This window comes from Osmerus mordax, chromosome 5, assembly GCF_038355195.1.
Source record: "Osmerus mordax isolate fOsmMor3 chromosome 5, fOsmMor3.pri, whole genome shotgun sequence".
Taxonomy (NCBI): domain Eukaryota; kingdom Metazoa; phylum Chordata; class Actinopteri; order Osmeriformes; family Osmeridae; genus Osmerus; species Osmerus mordax.
The window spans coordinates 11,589,024-11,609,299 of NC_090054.1; the positions used below are offsets into that span (position 1 = coordinate 11,589,024).

Genomic DNA, 20,276 nt, shown 5'->3' on the forward strand with positions numbered 1-20,276 from the left:
AACACATTAGATTACTCTAACTCTCGTTAAGTGGTCAGATTAGAGTAACGCGTTACCGGCATCACTGAATGCAGGTTATATAAACCGTCTGTGATCTGATGTAGATAGGTGGCTGTGAAGTAGATAGGTTGGGTTTTGCCCCGCCTAAACAAAACCTGAGCTGAAAACGGGTGAGAAACTGTTCAACGGTCTAACTCCACATTTCAGTGCGACGTTTTAGGGCTTTGCACATGCTTTCAGCATCTCATTTCACATAATGTACTGAGAAGCAAATAATGGAATTTGCTTCACAGCACCTTTAAAGAACCACTCAGTTTGCAAAATATTGACAATTAAGCCTGTAGCTAACTTTTCAGGGTCTGTTTTGACATAATAAAACTTGCTGAATATTATGTTAATTCCATCATTTCTCCCTCAGGTGTTAATGATGTATCTGTACATAGCAAAGAACCATGAAGGCATTATTGAGTAGCATTAATCATTCCTTCACAGTATGCCCCGTGGATTCCCAGGATGTACAGTGGTTAAATGCAGAGTCAGAGCTTGCGATATCTACTCTAGGAATAGGATTAGGAATGGTATAATATGTCTCAGTAGTTTAGACTGTCAGGAAAGAGTTTACTAAATGGCAGATAACCCTAGCTTTTAGAGTGAGGTTTTATAGGAGAGATTACGCTAGTGTTTAATTTCCTCCTTGCCCTTTGTGTCTGTCTGTCCTGACTACTGTGTAATGTCAAACAAGTCAGTGTGTTGAGAGAAATTCTTTTTGGAGGTTTTTTGATACGAGGAGGGCTTCTGGACAAACTCAAAAGGATCTTGGGTAAACTGCTTGAGTAAACTTGAGCACTGACTTTGGGATCACACACACTTTCACACTCACTCTCTCTCTCTTTCAATGAAAACATAGGCTGATGATATGATACACACTTAACTTGGTACTCTATCTTTCTCTCTCTCTCTGTCACATTCACTCTTCCTCTCTTTCCCTATCTCTATACTTCTCTCTATTGCTCCCCCTCTCTCAAACACCCTGACATCTGCTTGACAGCGCTGTGCTGAACAGGAGTCTTGCAGCGGACTTACAGCATGAGGGGCCACTGATGAGAATTTAGTGGGCTCCACTCTGCATGTGCTAGTGCATGTGTTCGTGTACAAGTGTGTACATGCGTGCATATATTGGCACATGAGTGTTTGTACGTTGTCAAGCCTGTCAGCTTTTGGCTCTCCTCAGTATTACTTTCTATTACACTGAGGCTTTCTGTATTCCTTTTTCTCCATTTCCACACACACACACACATACACACTCGTGCACACACACACATGCACACACACGCGCACACACACACGTGCACACACACACACACGTCTTAAGAGTATGTGCCACTTCTGTGGGCCATCTTCGTGGAAATTGGCCGCTGTGTCGTACGTCACATACTCCTCACTGTACATTCTGTCTTGTTTAATGTTCAGTTTGACCTCTAAAATGACAACAGGGGAGGGCGTCAATGCGTTAGCACACAGCGTTTGGCGTAGTAGCCTTGACCCCCATTCACCCCCCCGACTGTTTTGTGAAGTAGTTGCTTAGAAATAAAACCTGGTGTTTTATCGCCCCCATCAGCGAGTAAGATACTTCACTACACTTTGTAAATACGGGGATTAGCTAATAGACTCTTGGCATGGACGCAGGCTGTCTGTGTCTCGCTCTTCTCCTCCACCATCTCTCTCTTTCTTCTTTGCTCTTTGTTCCACCTCTGGGCTCTATCTATCATTTCTCCTTCTGCTCTCGCGCTTCTCTGTCTCTTCTCTCTCTCTCTCTCTCTCTCTCTCTCTCTCTCTCTCTCTCTCTCTCTCTCTCTCTGTCTCTGTCTCTCTCTCTCTCTGTCTCTCTGTGTGTGTCTCTCTCTCTGTGTCTCTCTCTCTCTCTGTCTCTCTCTCTGTCATTCTCTTTCTTATTCTTCTCGCTGAATTCAATTTCAGTTCATTTTAGTGGACTGAGAGCTAAGCAACAATTTAGAGACACTTGCAAGAACATAAAACACATACAGTACAATAAAAAATCATGGAACTTTTATTAAACCTTTATTTACCTACTATATGTTATTGTGCGAGCTTGTGTCTGTTGGAGCGTGTGCCTGTCTGTGTGCGTAATTCTCCTCAGAGCTGCTCCATGTTGTGTTTGTATAGATTAACATTTGAGTATGAACAGAAATGATTTGCTGGTATCTGTGGGAGCTACCTTAGGCTTATGTAAGGTAAGGCTGGCCCAGAGATTGCTGTATGTGGAGCCTAGACTTTTATGTATATACACTTCATTATTCTCTCTCTCTCTCTCTCTCTCTCTCTCTCTCTCTCTCTCTCTCTCTCTCTCTCTCTCTCTCTCTCTCTCTCTCTCTCTCTCTCTCTCTCTCTCTCTCTCTCTCTCTCTCTCTCTGTCTCTCTCTCTCTCTCTCCTCCCCATCTCAGTCTGATTGAAGGGGAATGCATGGCTGGCACAGAAAGAAAGAAGGAAATAGATAATGATACCAGGCAGCATGGTGTGGAAAACACTGACCTCTCACGTAGCAGATCCGTCACACACACACACACACACACACACAGACTTGCACACACGCGCGCAAACGTAGTCACACACACAAATCTTCTGCTACTTGGATGAGTCTGCTGTAGGGAAATTTACAGCCCAGATGAAACAGGATGGTAAAATGTTTTTGTGTGTGTGCTTTCGTCAATGTGTGTGTGGTTAAGTCACAAAGCATATGGACCAAAAGAGATGCCATAAAAGGTTACAGGGCTAACAACACATATAGTATAGCACCCATCACACACACACACGCATTCACACACACACTTTGTTAATTGGATCCCTGTAGCCCATGTTTCCAACAGCATTGTTGGAATTGTGATAGCTAGAGGAATCACACACACACACACACATATACAGCCCAGGTGCATACAGTCATACTCCCTTCAAACAAATAAACACACACACAGACACACTGTTCCATTCCATTAACTGAGTCTATGGTTAGAGGGACTTTGTGGCTGTATATGGTTTTGTCTGTGCTCTTCAGTGCATACATCATGAAGAGAGGAAGACAGCTGGGCCTCTGTCTCACTCAATGTCTTCCTCTCTCTTTCCTCTCTCTTTCCTCCTCTCTTTCTCTTTCTCTCTTTCTCTCTCTCTTTCGCTCTCTCTCTCTCTCTTTAATATACTTCTCTGTGGTTCATTTAAAAAGTGAGCACTCCTTCAAACATCCAAGCCCAAGGTCACTATTTGTGACGTAGTCATCGGCATTGCAAGCCGCTTGTTGTCGTTGCAAACAGACTGGAGGGTGGGTCACATCACAAGCTTGAGACTGACCAAACCACTCAGTCTTCATGCATCCCTTCATCCCTCAATCCATCCCTCCATCCCTTCATCCCTCCATCCCTCCAGGACTGACTTGTCATTGTGGTCTTCATGTATTGACTTGAGAGGTGTCACTTGTATCAGTGTTTAACCAGCCTGTCCTTCATCTGTCACCTGGCCTCCACTAAAGGGATCTGTGTGTGTGTAGCTGGGGAACTACACTTATGAGAACCGTCCAAGGAAGGAAACGGAGGAGGGTGTCAGGAGCATTCAGAGATATATAGACCCGGACCTCTGTCAGAGTACTCTTGAGTGAGTGTGGGCCTGTCCCCAAAACGGATTCCCTGGGCTCTATAAATACAAAACGGACTCTGAAGGAAATAATGCTCTGACAACCATGCACACACACACACATACACACACCCCATACCCACGCACACACATCCACACATCAATACTCACACACACATGAACACTCACACGCACATAAACCTGCACACTACCACCTATCCACACACACACACACACATCCACTTACATGCACACGCATACACATCCACGCGCCCATAGGCATGTTCACGTGCACATCCACACGCCCGCACACAGACCCTGATGTTTGACCTCAGTTCGGTAGGAACTTCTCCCGTGCCAGCGGCGGTCCGGCAGAGCAGCTGCAGCAGCCGAGTGTAAATCTGTGGTCCTCGCTCCGCCCATCTGTCCGTCCGTCCATCCGTCTGACAGTAAATGCCTATTAGTGTCTGCTGTAGTATCAAACCCAGATGGTGGCGGGCCGGTAGGCCCTCACCACTCCGTAACTCACCCCCCCTCCCCCCTCCAGCCCTCTTAGGTAGGGGCCGGGGGCCGGGGGCCAGGAGCTGGAGCCTCCAGACAGCGCTTCACTCACCTTCATATTTCACCATAATCCGATGGAAAATAGATGATGTTATGAATCACCGGCTCTGGGAGGAGGGGAGGAAAGGAACGGGTTAGGCGCCAGGAGTGGGGGATGGGGGGGGGGGGGGGGTTAGGGATTTGAGGCCAGCTCTATATATATTTCTCCCTCTCTCTTTCTTTCTTTCTCTGTCTTTCTCCTTCTCTCTCTCTCTCTCTCTCTCTCTCCATTGTCCATCTCTTCTCACTTGCCTTTATCTTCTCCCTCCTATCTTGCCCAAATTAATTTGAATCTTCTTTTTTCCCATCCCCCCTTTTCCATCTGTTGCCATGAGCTGTGCGATGACCCTCCGACGCACACACCCCTCTGTGAGGGAGGCACGTGTGTGTGCTTGTGTGTGTTACAATAGGTTAACACTGAGTGGCGTGATATGTGAATGGATTGTGATGGGTGTTTCTCCCACGCAGGTTCATCCTGGTGTTTGGCTGCCTGGTGCTGTCAGTGCTGTCCACCATCCCAGACCAGGCCGAGTTGTCCTCCCACTGTCTGCTGATCCTGGTAAGGACCCCTCCATCCCCGTGGACTGGCCTCACACATGCCTGCTGTTTTTGTTTGCCGTGCCCATGACAGAAGGGACTATGATTGGGCGTGAGAATGCAGTGTGCTTGTCTGTCTTTGTGTGGGTGTGTGTGTATGTGTGTGAATGTTAACGTGTGTTCTGCTCTGCATAATTGATGAATTTTGTTTCATAGTGGTGTGTGTGTGTGTTTATGTCAGACATGCTCTGCCCAGATGCATACTAATCACTTTAATTGCTCCCTTGTTATTTGTCAGCAGCTATAGAGAATGAAAACTCAGCAATACTGTCTCCATTTTCTTTTTTTTTACAACAGTTACTGCCAACAGATATGATTACTCATAACCACTCAATAGTTATTGATATTTGTGTCAAAATGCAGTGAATGTGTCAATGAATCCACAATTTCATATTAAAGGTTTTCTCTGAATTACCAAGTTGTGTATAACAGCGTCACAAATACCTTCTTGATTATTGATGATGGTTCTTGAGTGGCTGGTCGAGGTTAAGTGTGTATCGACAGCTTGTTTCGATTGTGTCTGTCTTATTGACGATAGACTTGACTCCCATTCATGTGGAATCCTAGGATTCTTCTGTGGCTTTTGACACAGAAGGTTAACTCAGAGTTCCATGAGTGAACTGTGTGTACACGCATGTGTGTGTGAAATCCTGCCTGTGTGTGTGTGTGTGTGTGTGTTTGTGTGTGTTGTAGGAGTTTGTGATGATCGTGGTGTTTGGGCTGGAGTACATCATCAGGATCTGGAGTGCTGGCTGTTGCTGTCGATACAGAGGCTGGCAGGGACGCCTCCGCTTTGCCAGGAAACCGTTCTGTGTCATCGGTAAGTGTGTGTGTGTTTGGGTGTCAAGGGCATCAGGAACTGTGTGTGTGTGTGTGTATATGTCAGACAGCTGTGTCTCAAACCACAGAGGCCATGCAGCAGCCATCGATACATTTCTTAAAGAAAGAAACAACTCTGTTTCCAGTAAGAGAGATCCCTATCTGTTTCTTTTCTCAATAAAGAAAGACAAAATCAACACAAGTTGAAATATTAGACAGGAGTATGTGTTTTCTGAAAGAGATCGGTGTGAATTTGGATGGAAGCACAATATTATCCCTGTCCAGCAGCCCTGCTGGTGTTTAATGTGGGGCTGGGACCCCCTGCTGAGGTTCTCCAGAGGAAGAGGCTTCTGGGAGAACGCTGCTCTCGCTGTGTTTCATCTCCCATCTCCCACCTCTCTCTCTCTCTCTTGCGCGCTCTCTCTCTCTGTCTCTGTCTGTCTGTCGGCCTCTCTCTCCCTCCCTCTCTCTCCTCTCTCTCTCTCTCTCTCTCTCTCTCTCTCTCTCTCTCTCTCTCTCTCTCTCTCTCTCTCTCTCTCTCTCTCTCTGTGTCTCTGTCTCTGTCTGTCGGCCTGTTTCTCTTTATCCCTCTCTCTCTCTCTCTCTCTCTTTCTCTCTGTCTGTCTGTCTGTTTCTCTCTCTCTCTCTCTGTCTCTGTCTTTCATGCTCTCTGTCTTTCTGTCTCTCTTTCTGTCTCTGCTTCACACACTTTGTTCTCTCTCTCTCTCTCTCTCTCTCTCTCTCTCTCTCTCTCTCTCTCTCTCTCTTGCTCACTCTCCCTATATGACTACAGTTTTTCTCTCACACGTTTCTCTCTGCGTAGTTCTATCGCTCTCTCCCTCTCTTGCACACGTAGACTCATCATTGGTTTTCTGTTACTGGTGTCTCTGTCCAGGACGCAGTGTAAAGTCTTAGACCTCAACCCTAACCCAGCGATCAATGGGGCAGTGCACCCAAATCCCATTCAAAGTACTGCTCTTACCAAATTGTCTCATGCATTGTCAATGCCAAACACTACTTGTTGTGTCAGAAAAAGGGATCTTTCCCATTTTCTTATCATTTATAACGTATTTTTTGCCTGGCTCTCCCCAGATATTATTGTACTCATCGCTTCCGTTGCCGTGGTATCAGCTGGTAGCCAGGGTAACATCTTCGCCACCTCAGCACTACGTAGCCTTCGTTTCCTGCAAATCCTGCGCATGGTGCGCATGGACAGGAGAGGAGGCACCTGGAAGTTGCTGGGATCTGTAGTTTATGCACACAGCAAGGTAAGACGTGTAGGCGTTTGACGGAAAGATTGATAGGCCTTTCCTGTCCTGCTGCCTTGTAAGGTGCGTGTTTGTGTGTTTCCTGTAGGAGCTGGTGACAGCCTGGTACATAGGTTTCCTGGTGCTCATCTTCTCCTCATTCTTGGTCTACCTCGTGGAGAAGGAGTTCAACAAAGAGTTTGCCACTTACGCAGATGCCCTTTGGTGGGGCACAGTAAGTAGACACACACACAACACACATTCATTCAGTAGCAGAGACACACAGGTACATTTAGATGTTGTGTATTGCCGCCCACAACATAACCCACGAGAAAAAAATTGTTTTGTAAACCTTGAGGATGAACCCCCCCCCTAGTTAATAACTCTTAAAATGACATTAACGGTGTCCTAACGACACCTTAATGACACAGTGACATGACAGAGCTGTGAGGTGACGCTTGGCTGGGCCATCAAATATCTCCAATGAACACTGCTCACCTGACCCAATACACACCCTAGACCTCAAATCAGACATAGAAGGACGAAGAAGAATGACCAAATCGATGGATGTAATTTCCCATGCCTGTCAGGCGAGACCAGGCTATTAGACGTGTGACTGGAGACAGGGAAGGAGAGAGAAAGGGGGTCACCGGACAAAACAGCACACCGCAGACACACATCACGGAGCGCTGCCAATAGAAGTCTCCCTCGCGCGCACTGTCCCACGCGCGCTGTCTCTCCGTGGCCTCAAACACACGTGGCGTCTCTCAGGGCCACGGACTCACCGTCTCCAACACACAGGTTATCCCACTCCCACACACACACACACCTGTCCGCGCCCATGTGTTTCCTCCCTCCTCCTCCTCCGTCATCTCCTGTCGGATCTCCCACTAGCCGACCTACGTTTGTTCAGCCGTCCGGCGCTTGTTTAGTACAGCTGCTACCCCAGCCACTGTGACCTTTAAATGACCTTTCACCTCCTGTATGTGACCTGTGACATCAGATCACCTTGACGACCATTGGCTATGGGGATAAGACCCCTCAGACTTGGACGGGTCGCCTGCTGTCGGCTGGCTTCGCTCTGCTGGGGATCTCCTTCTTTGCCCTGCCTGCTGTGAGTCACACACACACACACACATGCTCACAGATATGCACTTGCACGCATACACACACATAAACACATACAAACACACACATGTACATACGCACATACACAAACACATGCATTCCGCACACACACATACACACACTCACACAAACACACACACAGTCCTACAGACACTCACAGATGCACAAACAGGCAGCAGTGCACCCGGATTGTGTGCCCTTCTGACAGACACACACATCGACACTCCCAGACACACACACATACACACCCACAGATATACACATACTCACAGATGCACACACAGTCAGTAGTTGTGTGTTGTGTGTCTGCAGGGCATACTGGGCTCTGGGTTTGCTCTCAAGGTGCAGGAGCAACACAGACAGAAACACTTTGAGAAGAGAAGAAACCCAGCCGCCAGCCTCATCCAGGTAAATGTGCTCACACACACACACACACACTCACACACACTCACTCACACACACACACACACACACACACACACTCACTCATAGACACACACACACACACGCATACTGGTGTACACAGATACACGCGCACACACACAAACACAAGCACACTCCCACAAACACGCATGGAGATAAACACTCAAGCACAAGCACCATCACACACTCATTCGCTGTCTCACGCAGATCCGAACACACACCGATTAAACAGATTGTTCTTTCCCCATCAGGAAGACGATACTGTTGCATCAACTTCACCCCTTCTCCTTCTGCTACTTTGTGTTCATTTCACGTGTGTGCGTGTGTGAGGGTGAGTGTGTGTACGCGTGTGTCTGAGTACAGTATGTATGTGAGTGTATGCTTTAGTTAGTATGTGTGTGCAAATGTGTGTTTTTCTTTTCGTGTGTGAGTGATGCCTAAATGTGCCTGAGCCTCTCTGTTCCATCCCTGGTCCAAAGGAAACACAAAGCACTGATATTTACGAGCTGTTTCCATGCAAGGTATTCTCACTGTGGATTTAGGGCTGCGCTATAGCTCACCCAAATGGACAGGATCAGGAATATTACTTTCGAATGAAATCTCCACAAACCCAACGCATATGTGCATGTCTGTGTGCGTTCATTTACTGTTGACATAATAGGTTTTTCTTGAGAGATAGTGGCTTAGAAGTGGAGGAAAAAAGATTTATTGCACAATTTAGTCTATGCTTTTAAACTTTTTTTCACCATCGTGCATAACACATAGTGGATTGAGGGCAAAATCTGTCTACTTCATGGGTTGCAGGTTGGTTAGTGAATATCCTTAATGCACCACAGTACCACAGTGAAATACAATGACCACTGGATCACTGGAATACCATTTCTTCGTTGTACAAACGAAATGCTCTGCCAGTCTTTGTGTCATTTAGTTTAATATATCACGTATATTTCCTATTGAGAACTTAATTTTGCTACTAGATACTGTATGGTCATTTATGCATGTTAAGCAGAAAATGGTGGTCTTGAATGTCCTATACTAATATTCTTTTTCTTAATAAACAATTTTTCTTTGCAGATGAGCCAAGTATGGACCCAACAATCATCTATGTGAATTGTTTGAGGGATTGCACGCATGTGTGACTGAGAGTGACTATGCACATAAACCCTTCCACTTCCTCACCATGTCTGTGCCATCGCTGTTGTGTACGTGTGTGATTGCGTGTGTGTTTGTGTACGTGCGTGTGTGTGTGTGTGTATATATGTGTGTGTGTGTGCGCGTCTATCTCTGCCCTCCCTCCCCAGGCAGCTTGGCGTCTCTACACCACCGACTGTGGCCGTCCCTACCTCAGTGCCACCTGGCGCCACTACCAAAGCGCCCTCTCCCCCCTCAGGCATGTATCCTTTACCCCTTCCCTGCCAACGCCAGACCCCCCCCCCCCACCCCCCCAGACCTCGCCCCCACGACGCCTCGAAACAACAACAACGACCGGTTATACTAATCACCGTTTTCTTTCTTTTCTTTTGTTGTCTTTCTATTCTGTTTCTTACCCCATCCTCCTTTCTTCTCTCTCCCAATCCATCCCTCCCTCCTTGCCTTGTTTTCCATTTTGGTTTTGTTTTGGTTTCTCTTTCCTGGTTCCTCTCGCCACTTCTCTTTCCATCTTGTTCCTCTGTACTTTTTGTTCTGTCGACTCTGCACGTAGTGTGTCTGGCGTAGTTATGCTGCTGATGAGAACTCGGTTTCCATAGCTACCTGGAAGCCTCATTTGAAGGCGTTGCATACCTGCAGTCCTGCAAAGTAGGTAACAAACTACAGTCATGGCCGCTGCTCTGCCCTGCTGTCCGCCTATCTTCCTCATTGGTGCGCCTGTAGCTACAACGTTTAGTTTTTCCATTTCTCATCTTCTTCTGTGCTATTTTAGTGGATGGCACGTCCTCAGTATATATGTATTTTCGGTTGAGTCATACTTTTGTTGTGAGTTTGGGAATTGTGGGGCTTTTTGCATCAACATATATTGTATATATATATATATACACGGAAAAGCTCACTGTCATTATGTAGTCTAATATTTCCAGGCTTTTGCAGACAATGAGCTAGGGCTTCAGGGATTTGAGATTCTGGGAGACAGTGTTGTTTGTAAATATAACACTGTGAGATGAATGTAGAGACGGTCGAAATTATTGTTAAAACAGTGTTTACATTTTTCTTGTTTTATTGGGAAGCCTCACCAAAACTCTCCACGGTCTCGTCCTGAACTTATCTATTTATTTCAGAACATCCAAAAAGAGTGCACATGTTTGGTTTTTCAAATACCACATAAATGCCAATAACATTAATAGGACAGCTATCGCTTGAGGCTCAATAAATTGCTGCCTCAGTCTGCACTGCAGTCTGACGTAAACCGAAGGTCAGGGCATTCATGGGTTCTAAGAGAAGTCATTATTTAACAGTACATGTAATGAATGTTTTGGAAAGTCTTGGCTGAAGACTACAGTTGAGTCCAATTTGGGTACTTACAGTCAGGAAACATGAGCCCGGAAATGTTAGGTGTATCCACTGCTTTAACATTCTCACACACACACACACACACCCACACAGTCGCTCAGAAGCACAGGCACACACATAAACACCTTTACTGTACAATAATAAAGCAAGCACAGGAAACACCAGCTTCTCAGCTTGTCTCTACGCCACCTCATCTCTCTCCTACAAACTGTCACTTTTCCACTCGCAGCATGAATGGCCTCCGCTTGCATGCCTACGAGCTGAAACCCGCCCTAACATTATTACAACCAGCTCACCGTTTGTCTCGCAGATTGCTTTGACCGTTGTGGTTCGCTTGTTGTTTTGCCTGATGGTGTGTTTTGTACTGCGTCATCTCTGAAACACTCCACGGGTCTGTTAACGGGTGTACTGACCTCTCTGCCTTTGTCTTCCTCTCTTCATTCACTAACATGAAGGAAAGAACAGGGAGAGACGACAAGCAGGTTTGTACACTTGCTCTCTCCACTCACAAACACTTCCTGAAAAGGTGAACACCGATCAGTCAGTCATAACCGATGAGATGTGGAAGGATTTGTGGTCCTGTGGGATCATTTGAGGTTGTGCTCATACTCACAAAGGGCACAAGTGTAAGTTACTAGAGCTTGCGTTTGAGACACTGGAAACAATGCTAAACCGTAATGAGGATTTTATCCGTTTTTATCTTTTACCTGTTCACTGCAGTTAAGTGCATATCATAAATACTGTGAGACCTTTTCGGAACCCTCTATGTTCTTTATTGTGCTCCCACCTTTTCCCTTTCTCTCTCTTACTCTCTCTCCTTTCGCTCTCTCTCTCTCCCTCTCCCCCCCCTCTTTCTTTGGCTCTGTGCCCCTCTCTAGTATATCTTGATGCTTTCCAAGCAAACAGGAGCTTGGATCATTTGTTTCTGCGTGTGTGTCTGTGAGTGTGGGTGCGTGTGTGTGTGTGCGCACTGCTCGGACAGGAGCCTGTACCATGTCTGCACCATGACGTGCTTTTTCCATTGGGACGGTATTTATATACTCATCAAACACCCGTCTGGGTCAGCAGACAGAGATGGAGGGAGAGAGGGAGAGGAGGAAAAAGAGAAGGAGGGCTAAAGTGAGAGACAAATAGATTTGTGACTTTAATTATGGTTTAGGTTATTGTTTTAACAGTAGGTCTGCAGTGCTTCAACATCTGGGTTCTTCTTGCTATGCCAGGGAAGCTTTTTGGAGTTGAAGATGTAGAGAAGAACACATACACACACAGACATAAACACGTACACACACACACTCACACACACACCCACACTGGCAAACCCACTTTCAAAGACACTCACAAAACACACTGCTGAACGCACACTGTCAAAGGCTTTCATACTCGCAAGAGCACACACACGAGACACAAAACAGTTATCATTAACTCTTCGAAGTCATGGTGTTTCATATGCCTTAATGAGCCTCATATAAACCTCTGTTGTGGCAAACCCAATTAGCTGAGTGAATGAAATCCTAATTATATCCAGCCTTTACAAAGTTTATTCCACCAATTAAAGGAGCAATTGAAGTGTCCTTAATCCCATGTCACATTAACAAGCTTCAGTATTGCAAGTGTAAAATACAACACAGGGGAAGCTCAAGTTTGTGAAAACTCTAAAACCTACAGGGTTCTGGACACTGTTTTATGAAGGGTCATTTGTGAGCGTTTGTGAAGACGTTTTGGATGGAACTGCTGGCCACAAAGTAATTATGAGCCGTAATCCTGGATCCTAGAAGTAATTTTTTTCCTCTCCCTCCTCAATATGACATTTTTATACTGATTGGTGAGACTATTGAACACCATGTGTGTGTGTGTGTGTGTGCTTGCGTGCTTGCGTATGAAACTGCAATGTCATTACTATGATTATTACTATGTATTTACATAGTTGTGAGCTTGAGGTCAAGCTCTGCTAAATGTTTAAATATGCACCTTATGTGTGGAGGAGACCCATAGAGAACATATGACATGCTTATCTTGCTTTAGCTCTGACAAGACAGCCTTCTCTCCTCGCTGCCTAAGCTCATTCCTTACCCCATTAACCCCTTCCTCCTCTATCTGTCTCCCTCCCTCCATCCTTCGCTCGAGTAGGGGTCATAGAAAAAGGGGGTTCTTCAGAAGGTATAACGCACGGAAATATAGGAGGTACCACCCCACACCCTCCACCCCAGCATCCTCTCTGCCTCAGTCACATGATCTGTGGGAATGCCCCTGACTAGCTGCCAAGTGCATGGAGAAGGATGAGAGAAGCCCCGCTTCCCTCTCATTACCCCCCCCCCCCTCCAAAAGCACTGTGCATTCTTACTCTCCACATATGGTCGGGTTGCTGTAATCTGCTTGTTGAATGTGGCCTGCCTTGACTTTTAAACCAACCCCCCCTCTACACCCCCCCCCCCAACCAGTCCTCAATTTACCCACTTTTCTTGGCATCCTATAGTTATGTAATGTATCTTTGGGATGTCCACATCCAATACCTTGAAATATGTGTGCTGGTACCTGCTAATCTCCTTCGGTACACTGTTCCATCGTTGTTGCTTGCCTGAACTAACCCCTGCATGACCCCGTGCTGCCTCAAACGACCCTTGGCCTTCTTACTTACCTTTCATTCTCTAATCACTGCTATAAAAACAATGAGAATTGCCCATAAGCTGACTTAAGTGCGCTCCAAGAGAACACGGTGTCCTTACAGAACTCTCCCGCTCAGTCTCTCAGATGATTGGCCCAATGACTCCCCATTCCTCTTGCCTGCCATGCTCTTTTTCAATGCCACCGACGGTCCGTCCGCTGGCTTGCATGCTTGTCTTGTTGCCATGGCAGCAGAGGTCTTTAGGACGTGCCGGAGGTACCGGCTCTCTGGACCCCCGCCCCCCTCCCTGACCCCCCCCCCCCCCCCCCCCCCCCGGTCTCATTTAAGTATGGGACTTACGAGCTACACAAAGCAGACTCATGTTTAGTTTTTACATCCATCTCGTGGGAACAATGTCTTCCCTCTGTTAACGCTTCACTATGAGCTAGACGGTCCATAGGTCAGGTGAAATGCACATTTAAATGTTTCTACTAGTTAGCATCATTAGAGAGAGAAGGGTCACACACAGTTGAGTTGTTTCCTAGTGTTCTGTCCTATCGCTATGGTAGAGGTCTAATGAATGGGAGAAAGCATGTGTTTTGGAGATGTGCTACCCAGTGACTGTGCTCTGCATCTTTCCTCTCTTGTTCAGCGGGAGAACCCATACTGACCCTCACTCCTTCTCTCCCTCTCCAGTCAGAAATTGAGTTTCAAGGAGCGCGTGCGAATGGCCAGCCCCCGTGGTCAGAGTATGAAGAGTCGGCAGACGTCCGTCAACGAGCGCCGCTGTTCCCCGGGTAACGAGGGGCCCGGGCCAGAGACGACCAGCAGCCCCTCCAAGGTGCAGAAGAGCTGGAGCTTTAACGACCGCACCCGCTTCCGTCCCTCGCTGAGGCTCAAGAGCCAGACCCGCACGGCTACACCTGATGGTGAGTGTGTGTGAGTGTGTGTGCGTGTGTGTGCGTGTGAAAGTGTGAGTGATCTCAATTAAGCTAGTGAGCGTGTGAGCGTGCACGTGTGCAAGCATCCATAATGGGTTTAAATGATGATTTCGTTTTTCAGTTTTGAGACCTGTGTTCCTAAGCACTGTTTTAGTCATCACTATTGGGGTTGACTGTGTGCTGTATGAGCTCACAAAGTTGGATTGAATAATTTATATAGGATTGGTCCAATACGAATGTCTGTTCTGTATAGAACTTTACTGGTGTAGAGAACTGTTCATATTCCCAAGCTCTCTGGCCCCTATATCTCCTCTGTGTCTACGCACTTCATCTCACCTGTCCTATTGACAGTAAATCAAAGAAATGCACATTGCCTTTTCGGTTGGATTTTTCTCTCGCTTTCTCCTCTCGCTCTCTCCCTCTCTCTCTCTCTCCCTCTCTCTCTCTCTCTCTCTCTCTCTCTCTCTCTCTCTCTCTCGCTCTCTCTCACTATCTCTCTCTCATCCCTCTCTCTCTCTCTCTCTCTCTCTCTCTCTCTCGCTCTCTCTCACTATCTCTCTCTCATCCCTCTCTGTTGCTCTCTCTGTTTCTCTGCTGAGTGAGCACAGTAATTCTCAATCCTTTTCTTCGAAAATCTATCGATGCAACCATAAAATCTGTCTTGATAAAACCCTGAAAATCTTAAGGCAGGTAGATCCATAAAGAATTTATGTTTCCAATAGTATCAGTATAAAAGTTCAAAAGCTCTCATAAATAGGCAATGATTCAGCACTGGATTGCAGCACTTTTTGCCATTTTCTACACACCTGCTCACTGCCCTACAGTGGACACGCCAGGGAGCGAGGATGGCTTCGACGAGAGGGGCTGTCACTGTGATGTCACTGTGGAGGACCTGTCGGCGCCGCTGAAGGCGGTCATCAGAGCTGTCAGGTTGGTCAGCTGATCAATGTCGTCAATCTCATGTTCTATTGACGGTTGTTGAACATGTGGTCTAAAACATGTACTTGCCTGTTTCAGACATCACACATCTTAGAATAGGACTTCACATAAACCATTTGTAGGATTCTTTGGACGTCATACCTTAGTGTGACAATTTGGAGTCTTAGCACTTTGTCTGTAGTATCCTGCTGCAAAATAAAGAGGACTACATGATTAGTGTAAAGCCCCCAATCTCTGCATATGGCATCAAATGACATTATTTAAATTAACAGGGTAAATAAAATAGAAGCCTTGTCAAAGGGTTAGTGTGTGGTATGAACTGCATCTCACCCAAAGTCCCAAAGTTTCTTGTGACTAATACGCAGCTCAAATGCAAAAGAGTTCAAACCTAAGTCAAAACAATGTCTCCAAACTAACGCATTGCACATGACACTCACAGTAGAGCAGCTGCATCTTCTAATTCTAACGTATAAGCGCACAAGGTATTCAAATGATGTTTGTTGACATTTCATATAAATCTCAAATAAAATAAACCAGGTACAATCAACATTTGAGCAAGGATGGCCTGGCAAGACAGTGCAGGGTCTGTTATTCTTTCCCAAAAAGTTATTCAAGCCCTTATCTCATTTGAATAACCAATCTGTGCCAGATTGAAAAGTAGTCTTTCTCTGTAGCAGGTATCTACCCATTTGCGAGTCTCCAGCCCAGTGCTGTTAGGGCTGTGTGACTGGGTACTCTCTTCCCCTATCGTTGAGGGTGATAGATTGTTCCGGGGGTTTCACTGGCGTTCGGGAGTCCAGCTGGCACCTGCTTCCAGAGTCTAAGTGTTTACTCATTTGGCCTCTATTACCCCTCCTCTGCTTCTTCTCTATTGGTCTCACTTCATTCCTACGTCTCCATCTCTCACTCCCTCCTCTGTCTATTCACATCGAACTTTCTCACAATATCCTCTGACCCGCTTTGATTCGTCTGAATGGCTTTCATTCATCTGATTCCTTAATTCGCTCTCTTTCTCACGGTATCCATCTCTCGCCCTTTTCGGTCGCTTTTCGACTCCTCTTACTCCTCGTTCTATTCATCCCTCCTGTCTCCTCCACGTTGACCGTCCTCTCCTCATTTCCATCTCTTTAACCTTTTTCGAATCTGTCCATCTCTCTCACCCCTGTTCCTATCTCTTCCTCGTCCTACACGCTCTCTCTCAGACCTTATGTGAGTCCTGCTGGGATTGTTTACCCTAACCTGACCTCCCCTACCTTTCCCATCCCGAGGCTGTTGCTCCAGTGGACCCCCTCTCTCGCCACCCCGCTTGCCCCCTCAGCAGGCCTCCTCCCTTGGTAGTGGGAGCAGAGACATGCCCCTGGCTTTCCCAGGGTGTCGGGTTGACACGCTCTCAATCAGAGCTGTTATTACAGAGGCTCATCTGTCACCAGGGCTTATACCTAGACAGTGAGTCAAACTAGCAACTGGCACAGCCATTAGGGGCCATATTGGATCCAACTGTAGAGATCCATTTACCTGGATCAATATTATCCTCCTCAGCAGTAGTCCCTCTTATGAAAAATGTAAGGTAAAGACCAAAACACTGGGAACATTTTTGAATTCTGTTACGACAGTAGTTATGTAGCTATTGTTTTGTATAAGGTTAATTTGAAAGAAAATCGGTGTTTTCCCCTTCACCAATACTGTCAATTACTGCCCAACCAGCAAATCAAATCAAATAAATGTTTCTTTGCATAGCCCTTTTACAAGCAATGTCACCAAGGGTTTCACAGATGCCCATAGAACTGCACTTTGAATCAACCTAAACCCCTTTAGGAAGATAAGGACAAACACCCAGGAAAGACTGAATTTATTTTAGAGATCTTGGAAGGAGTAATTCAGTGAGGGATCTCCTCCTCCAGAAATGGATTGTGATACCTAAAGGGGCAGACCATAGGCTGAATTCAAGCATGCAGTAAGAATAAAGACAAAAGTACACACGCTACAGGAAGTACAGGATGACACCACAGGATGGTCAGGAGAACCAGCACCTCTGTGTGGTCCTTAGGAGGGCACTAGAAACCAATGTCCGCATTTCTGTCTAGGTCCACAAGACAGTGTAGGATGCCTAGGACCACAAGACGGTCAGGTAGGATCCAGCAGGTCTGTGTGATCTATCAAAGAGCATTAGAGACCAATGTCCACATTGTTGACTAGGTCCAAATGTTGGCAGACCAGTAACCTGGCAGATGTTGACAGCTCAAACCCCCATATCAGAGAGTGTGTGTGGGGGGGAGGGGGAGTGCTTGGAACTCACAGTAACAAACCTCAACAGCTATACTACACTCATAGTTAAACAAGTTTGCTTTATTTGTCATTTCCCCATCAGCAGTACAATACAGACAAGCAATGTAATGAAATATCATGCCTCACAGTGCTACACAACCACGCTACCCACACAGTGTCACACACTTCAAGGAGCCTGAAATGTTGAGATAGTTTCAGCCTCTCTGATTGACACAGGAAGTGTGTTCCAGAGGACAGGAGCTCTTAATGAGAACGGCCTACCCCTCTTAGCTTTCTTCTAGATGTTGGAAACCATCAGACATCCGGCGACTTGGGATGATAGTGTCCTTATGTGATGTGTTTTGTTCTAGTTAGTGATCTTACTGCAGTGTTCCAGTTTAGATGTAACAAACACATGTATTTGTTTTTAAGCATCATCCCGTGAGAGAAATTGTCCTATTTTGGCAATGTGAAATAGATGGAGAAAAGCAGTGTTGGTCATGTTCTTAATATGGCATTCAAATGAGAGGTGGGGAATTATTGTGACTCGGAGTTGACTTGGGAAGACTGGTGTCGTCAAATTCCAGGGTGAGGTTAAAAAGCTTCTTCCTGTGATTTCTTGCCCTAGAATTAGCACCTCAGTTTGATCAGTTGAAAAGGAAGAAATCTGCTGTCATCCATGTCGTTATTGCAGAGAAACGTTTCTAGAACATCTGGTAATTTTCCAGACTTCAGGGAACTGTATAGCTGGGTATCACTTGCATAACAGTGAAAGTTGACTCTGGAGTTTCAAATGAGGACCCTAAAAACAGCATGTGTAAAGAAAAAAAGGAAAGTGCCTATGGCAGAGCCTTGCCTTACTCCGAATCCGACAATGGAGCCCACCGATGAAGACCACCAAAGTGGACTAACTGCAATCTGTCAGATAAAAATAATCTAAACCATTAGAGTGACGTGCCAGAAATCCCATCATTGTTCTCGATATACTTGAAGAGAATTAGATGATCAACAGTTTCAAAAGCTGCACTCAGATCCAGGAGAAACAGGACAGAGATAGAACCTGCATCAGAGGCCAAATGTCAGTCATTGACTACTTTGGCAGGGTGCTGTTTCAGTAATCAAGGGAGTGCTGTTTCACAATTGATCCATTAATAATATTCAGCATGGGTGGTCCAATAAAAGGGAGGAGTTGTTTGGAAAGTTTGTCAGCTCATGGACATAGATGATTCCATTAGTTTGAGGAATGCTTCCATAGTGATCCTCAACTTGCATTCTTGGGAAGATTTGGTGTTCATGTTCGTATGTCTATAACTAGTCTGTAATTGGTCTCTGATTGCATGGATTTTGTGATAGAACAATTCCAGATAATCATCAGGGAAGGGAACTGTGCTGACATAGAGTGTACCTTTCTTTGTGAGGTTATAAACGGTATCAAATAAGAATTTAGGGTGTTTTTTGTTGTCTCTAATCAGTTCGGAGAGGTACGTTTTTTTCTGGCCCTGGTGAGGGTGCCCCTCTACTCCAAAAGGCTATGCTTCCAAGTCGGGAGGAATACCTTTAGTTTACTGGTCTGCAATCTCCATTCCATCCTAAATTTGTGCCATTGGGCCATTTTCTTTTCTTAGGTTTCTTAGGCCCTTTTCTAAGGGCCACAAAATCTAGTGATATCGGTGAAACAATAGTCAGATAATCAGTTTTGGCATTGAGTGATTTATTTGGGTAGTCGAGTGTTTCAGGTGCACATAAACACACTTGTTTTCACACTTGTTTTGAGTTCATGCTTGTGTGTTTTATTTTGGTAACATATTGTTAGCTCAGCAAGAAGTGATGTGCCTCAGCTCAATTTAAAATCTTGAACACATCGGACAGGGTTATTCATAGCCTTCAGCGCCCTCTGGTGTCCAACTAGGGACCTTTTTTTAATCACAAATTGGCTTATTTAGAAGTTGAAGTTCCTTACTTGAACATAACCTAATAATTATACTGTGTCTGATTCCTTCTCATTCAGAATAATGAAATTTCATGTAGCAAAGAAAAAGTTCAAGGAGACCCTGCGCCCGTACGATGTGAAGGATGTGATAGAGCAGTACTCTGCTGGTCACCTGGACATGTTATGTCGAATCAAGAGTCTCCAGACCAGGTGAGATGCAGTTCATACCACACACTAACCCTCCCACCACAGTTCACACACACACTCATCTGCTTACAACAAAACATCACAAAGCAACATGCATTTACACACACACACGTCACACACACATATGGGTCGTATCCTTAGAATGCATACATCAAGATGGGAATCCTCCACTCTAAGTGTGTGTCAGCGTGTTTGGTGTTCTGTCAGTGTGTGTTACGTGACGAGTGTGTGCCCTCTCCCCACCCAGGCTGGACACCATAGTGGGTCGTCCACAGCAGCCCCTCAGCAGCAGAGTCAAGACTTTTTCCTCCCCTTCCCTGCAGCTCTATTACAGCCAATCCACCAGGAAGCAGTCTGCTCCGGGGTTAGACCAAATACAACACAGCCACACACACACACACACACAAACATGACACACATTAAAGCACACACT

The 20,276-nt window shown here is 45.8% G+C and overlaps 1 protein-coding gene across 1 annotated transcript in view; it reads left to right on the top strand.

Moving 5' to 3' along the window:
• kcnq5a (potassium voltage-gated channel, KQT-like subfamily, member 5a) overlaps positions 1–20,276 on the top strand; it is a 59,330-nt gene that overhangs the window by 35,525 nt on the left and 3,529 nt on the right. The window contains exons 2-11 of the mRNA XM_067236016.1: positions 4,709–4,799; positions 5,531–5,657; positions 6,749–6,924; positions 7,013–7,138; positions 7,907–8,017; positions 8,344–8,439; positions 9,756–9,844; positions 14,258–14,490; positions 15,339–15,432; positions 19,715–19,846. Coding sequence (XP_067092117.1) covers positions 4,709–4,799; positions 5,531–5,657; positions 6,749–6,924; positions 7,013–7,138; positions 7,907–8,017; positions 8,344–8,439; positions 9,756–9,844; positions 14,258–14,490; positions 15,339–15,432; positions 19,715–19,846 — 1,275 coding nt within the window. The remainder of the gene's footprint in view (positions 1–4,708; positions 4,800–5,530; positions 5,658–6,748; positions 6,925–7,012; positions 7,139–7,906; positions 8,018–8,343; positions 8,440–9,755; positions 9,845–14,257; positions 14,491–15,338; positions 15,433–19,714; positions 19,847–20,276) is intronic.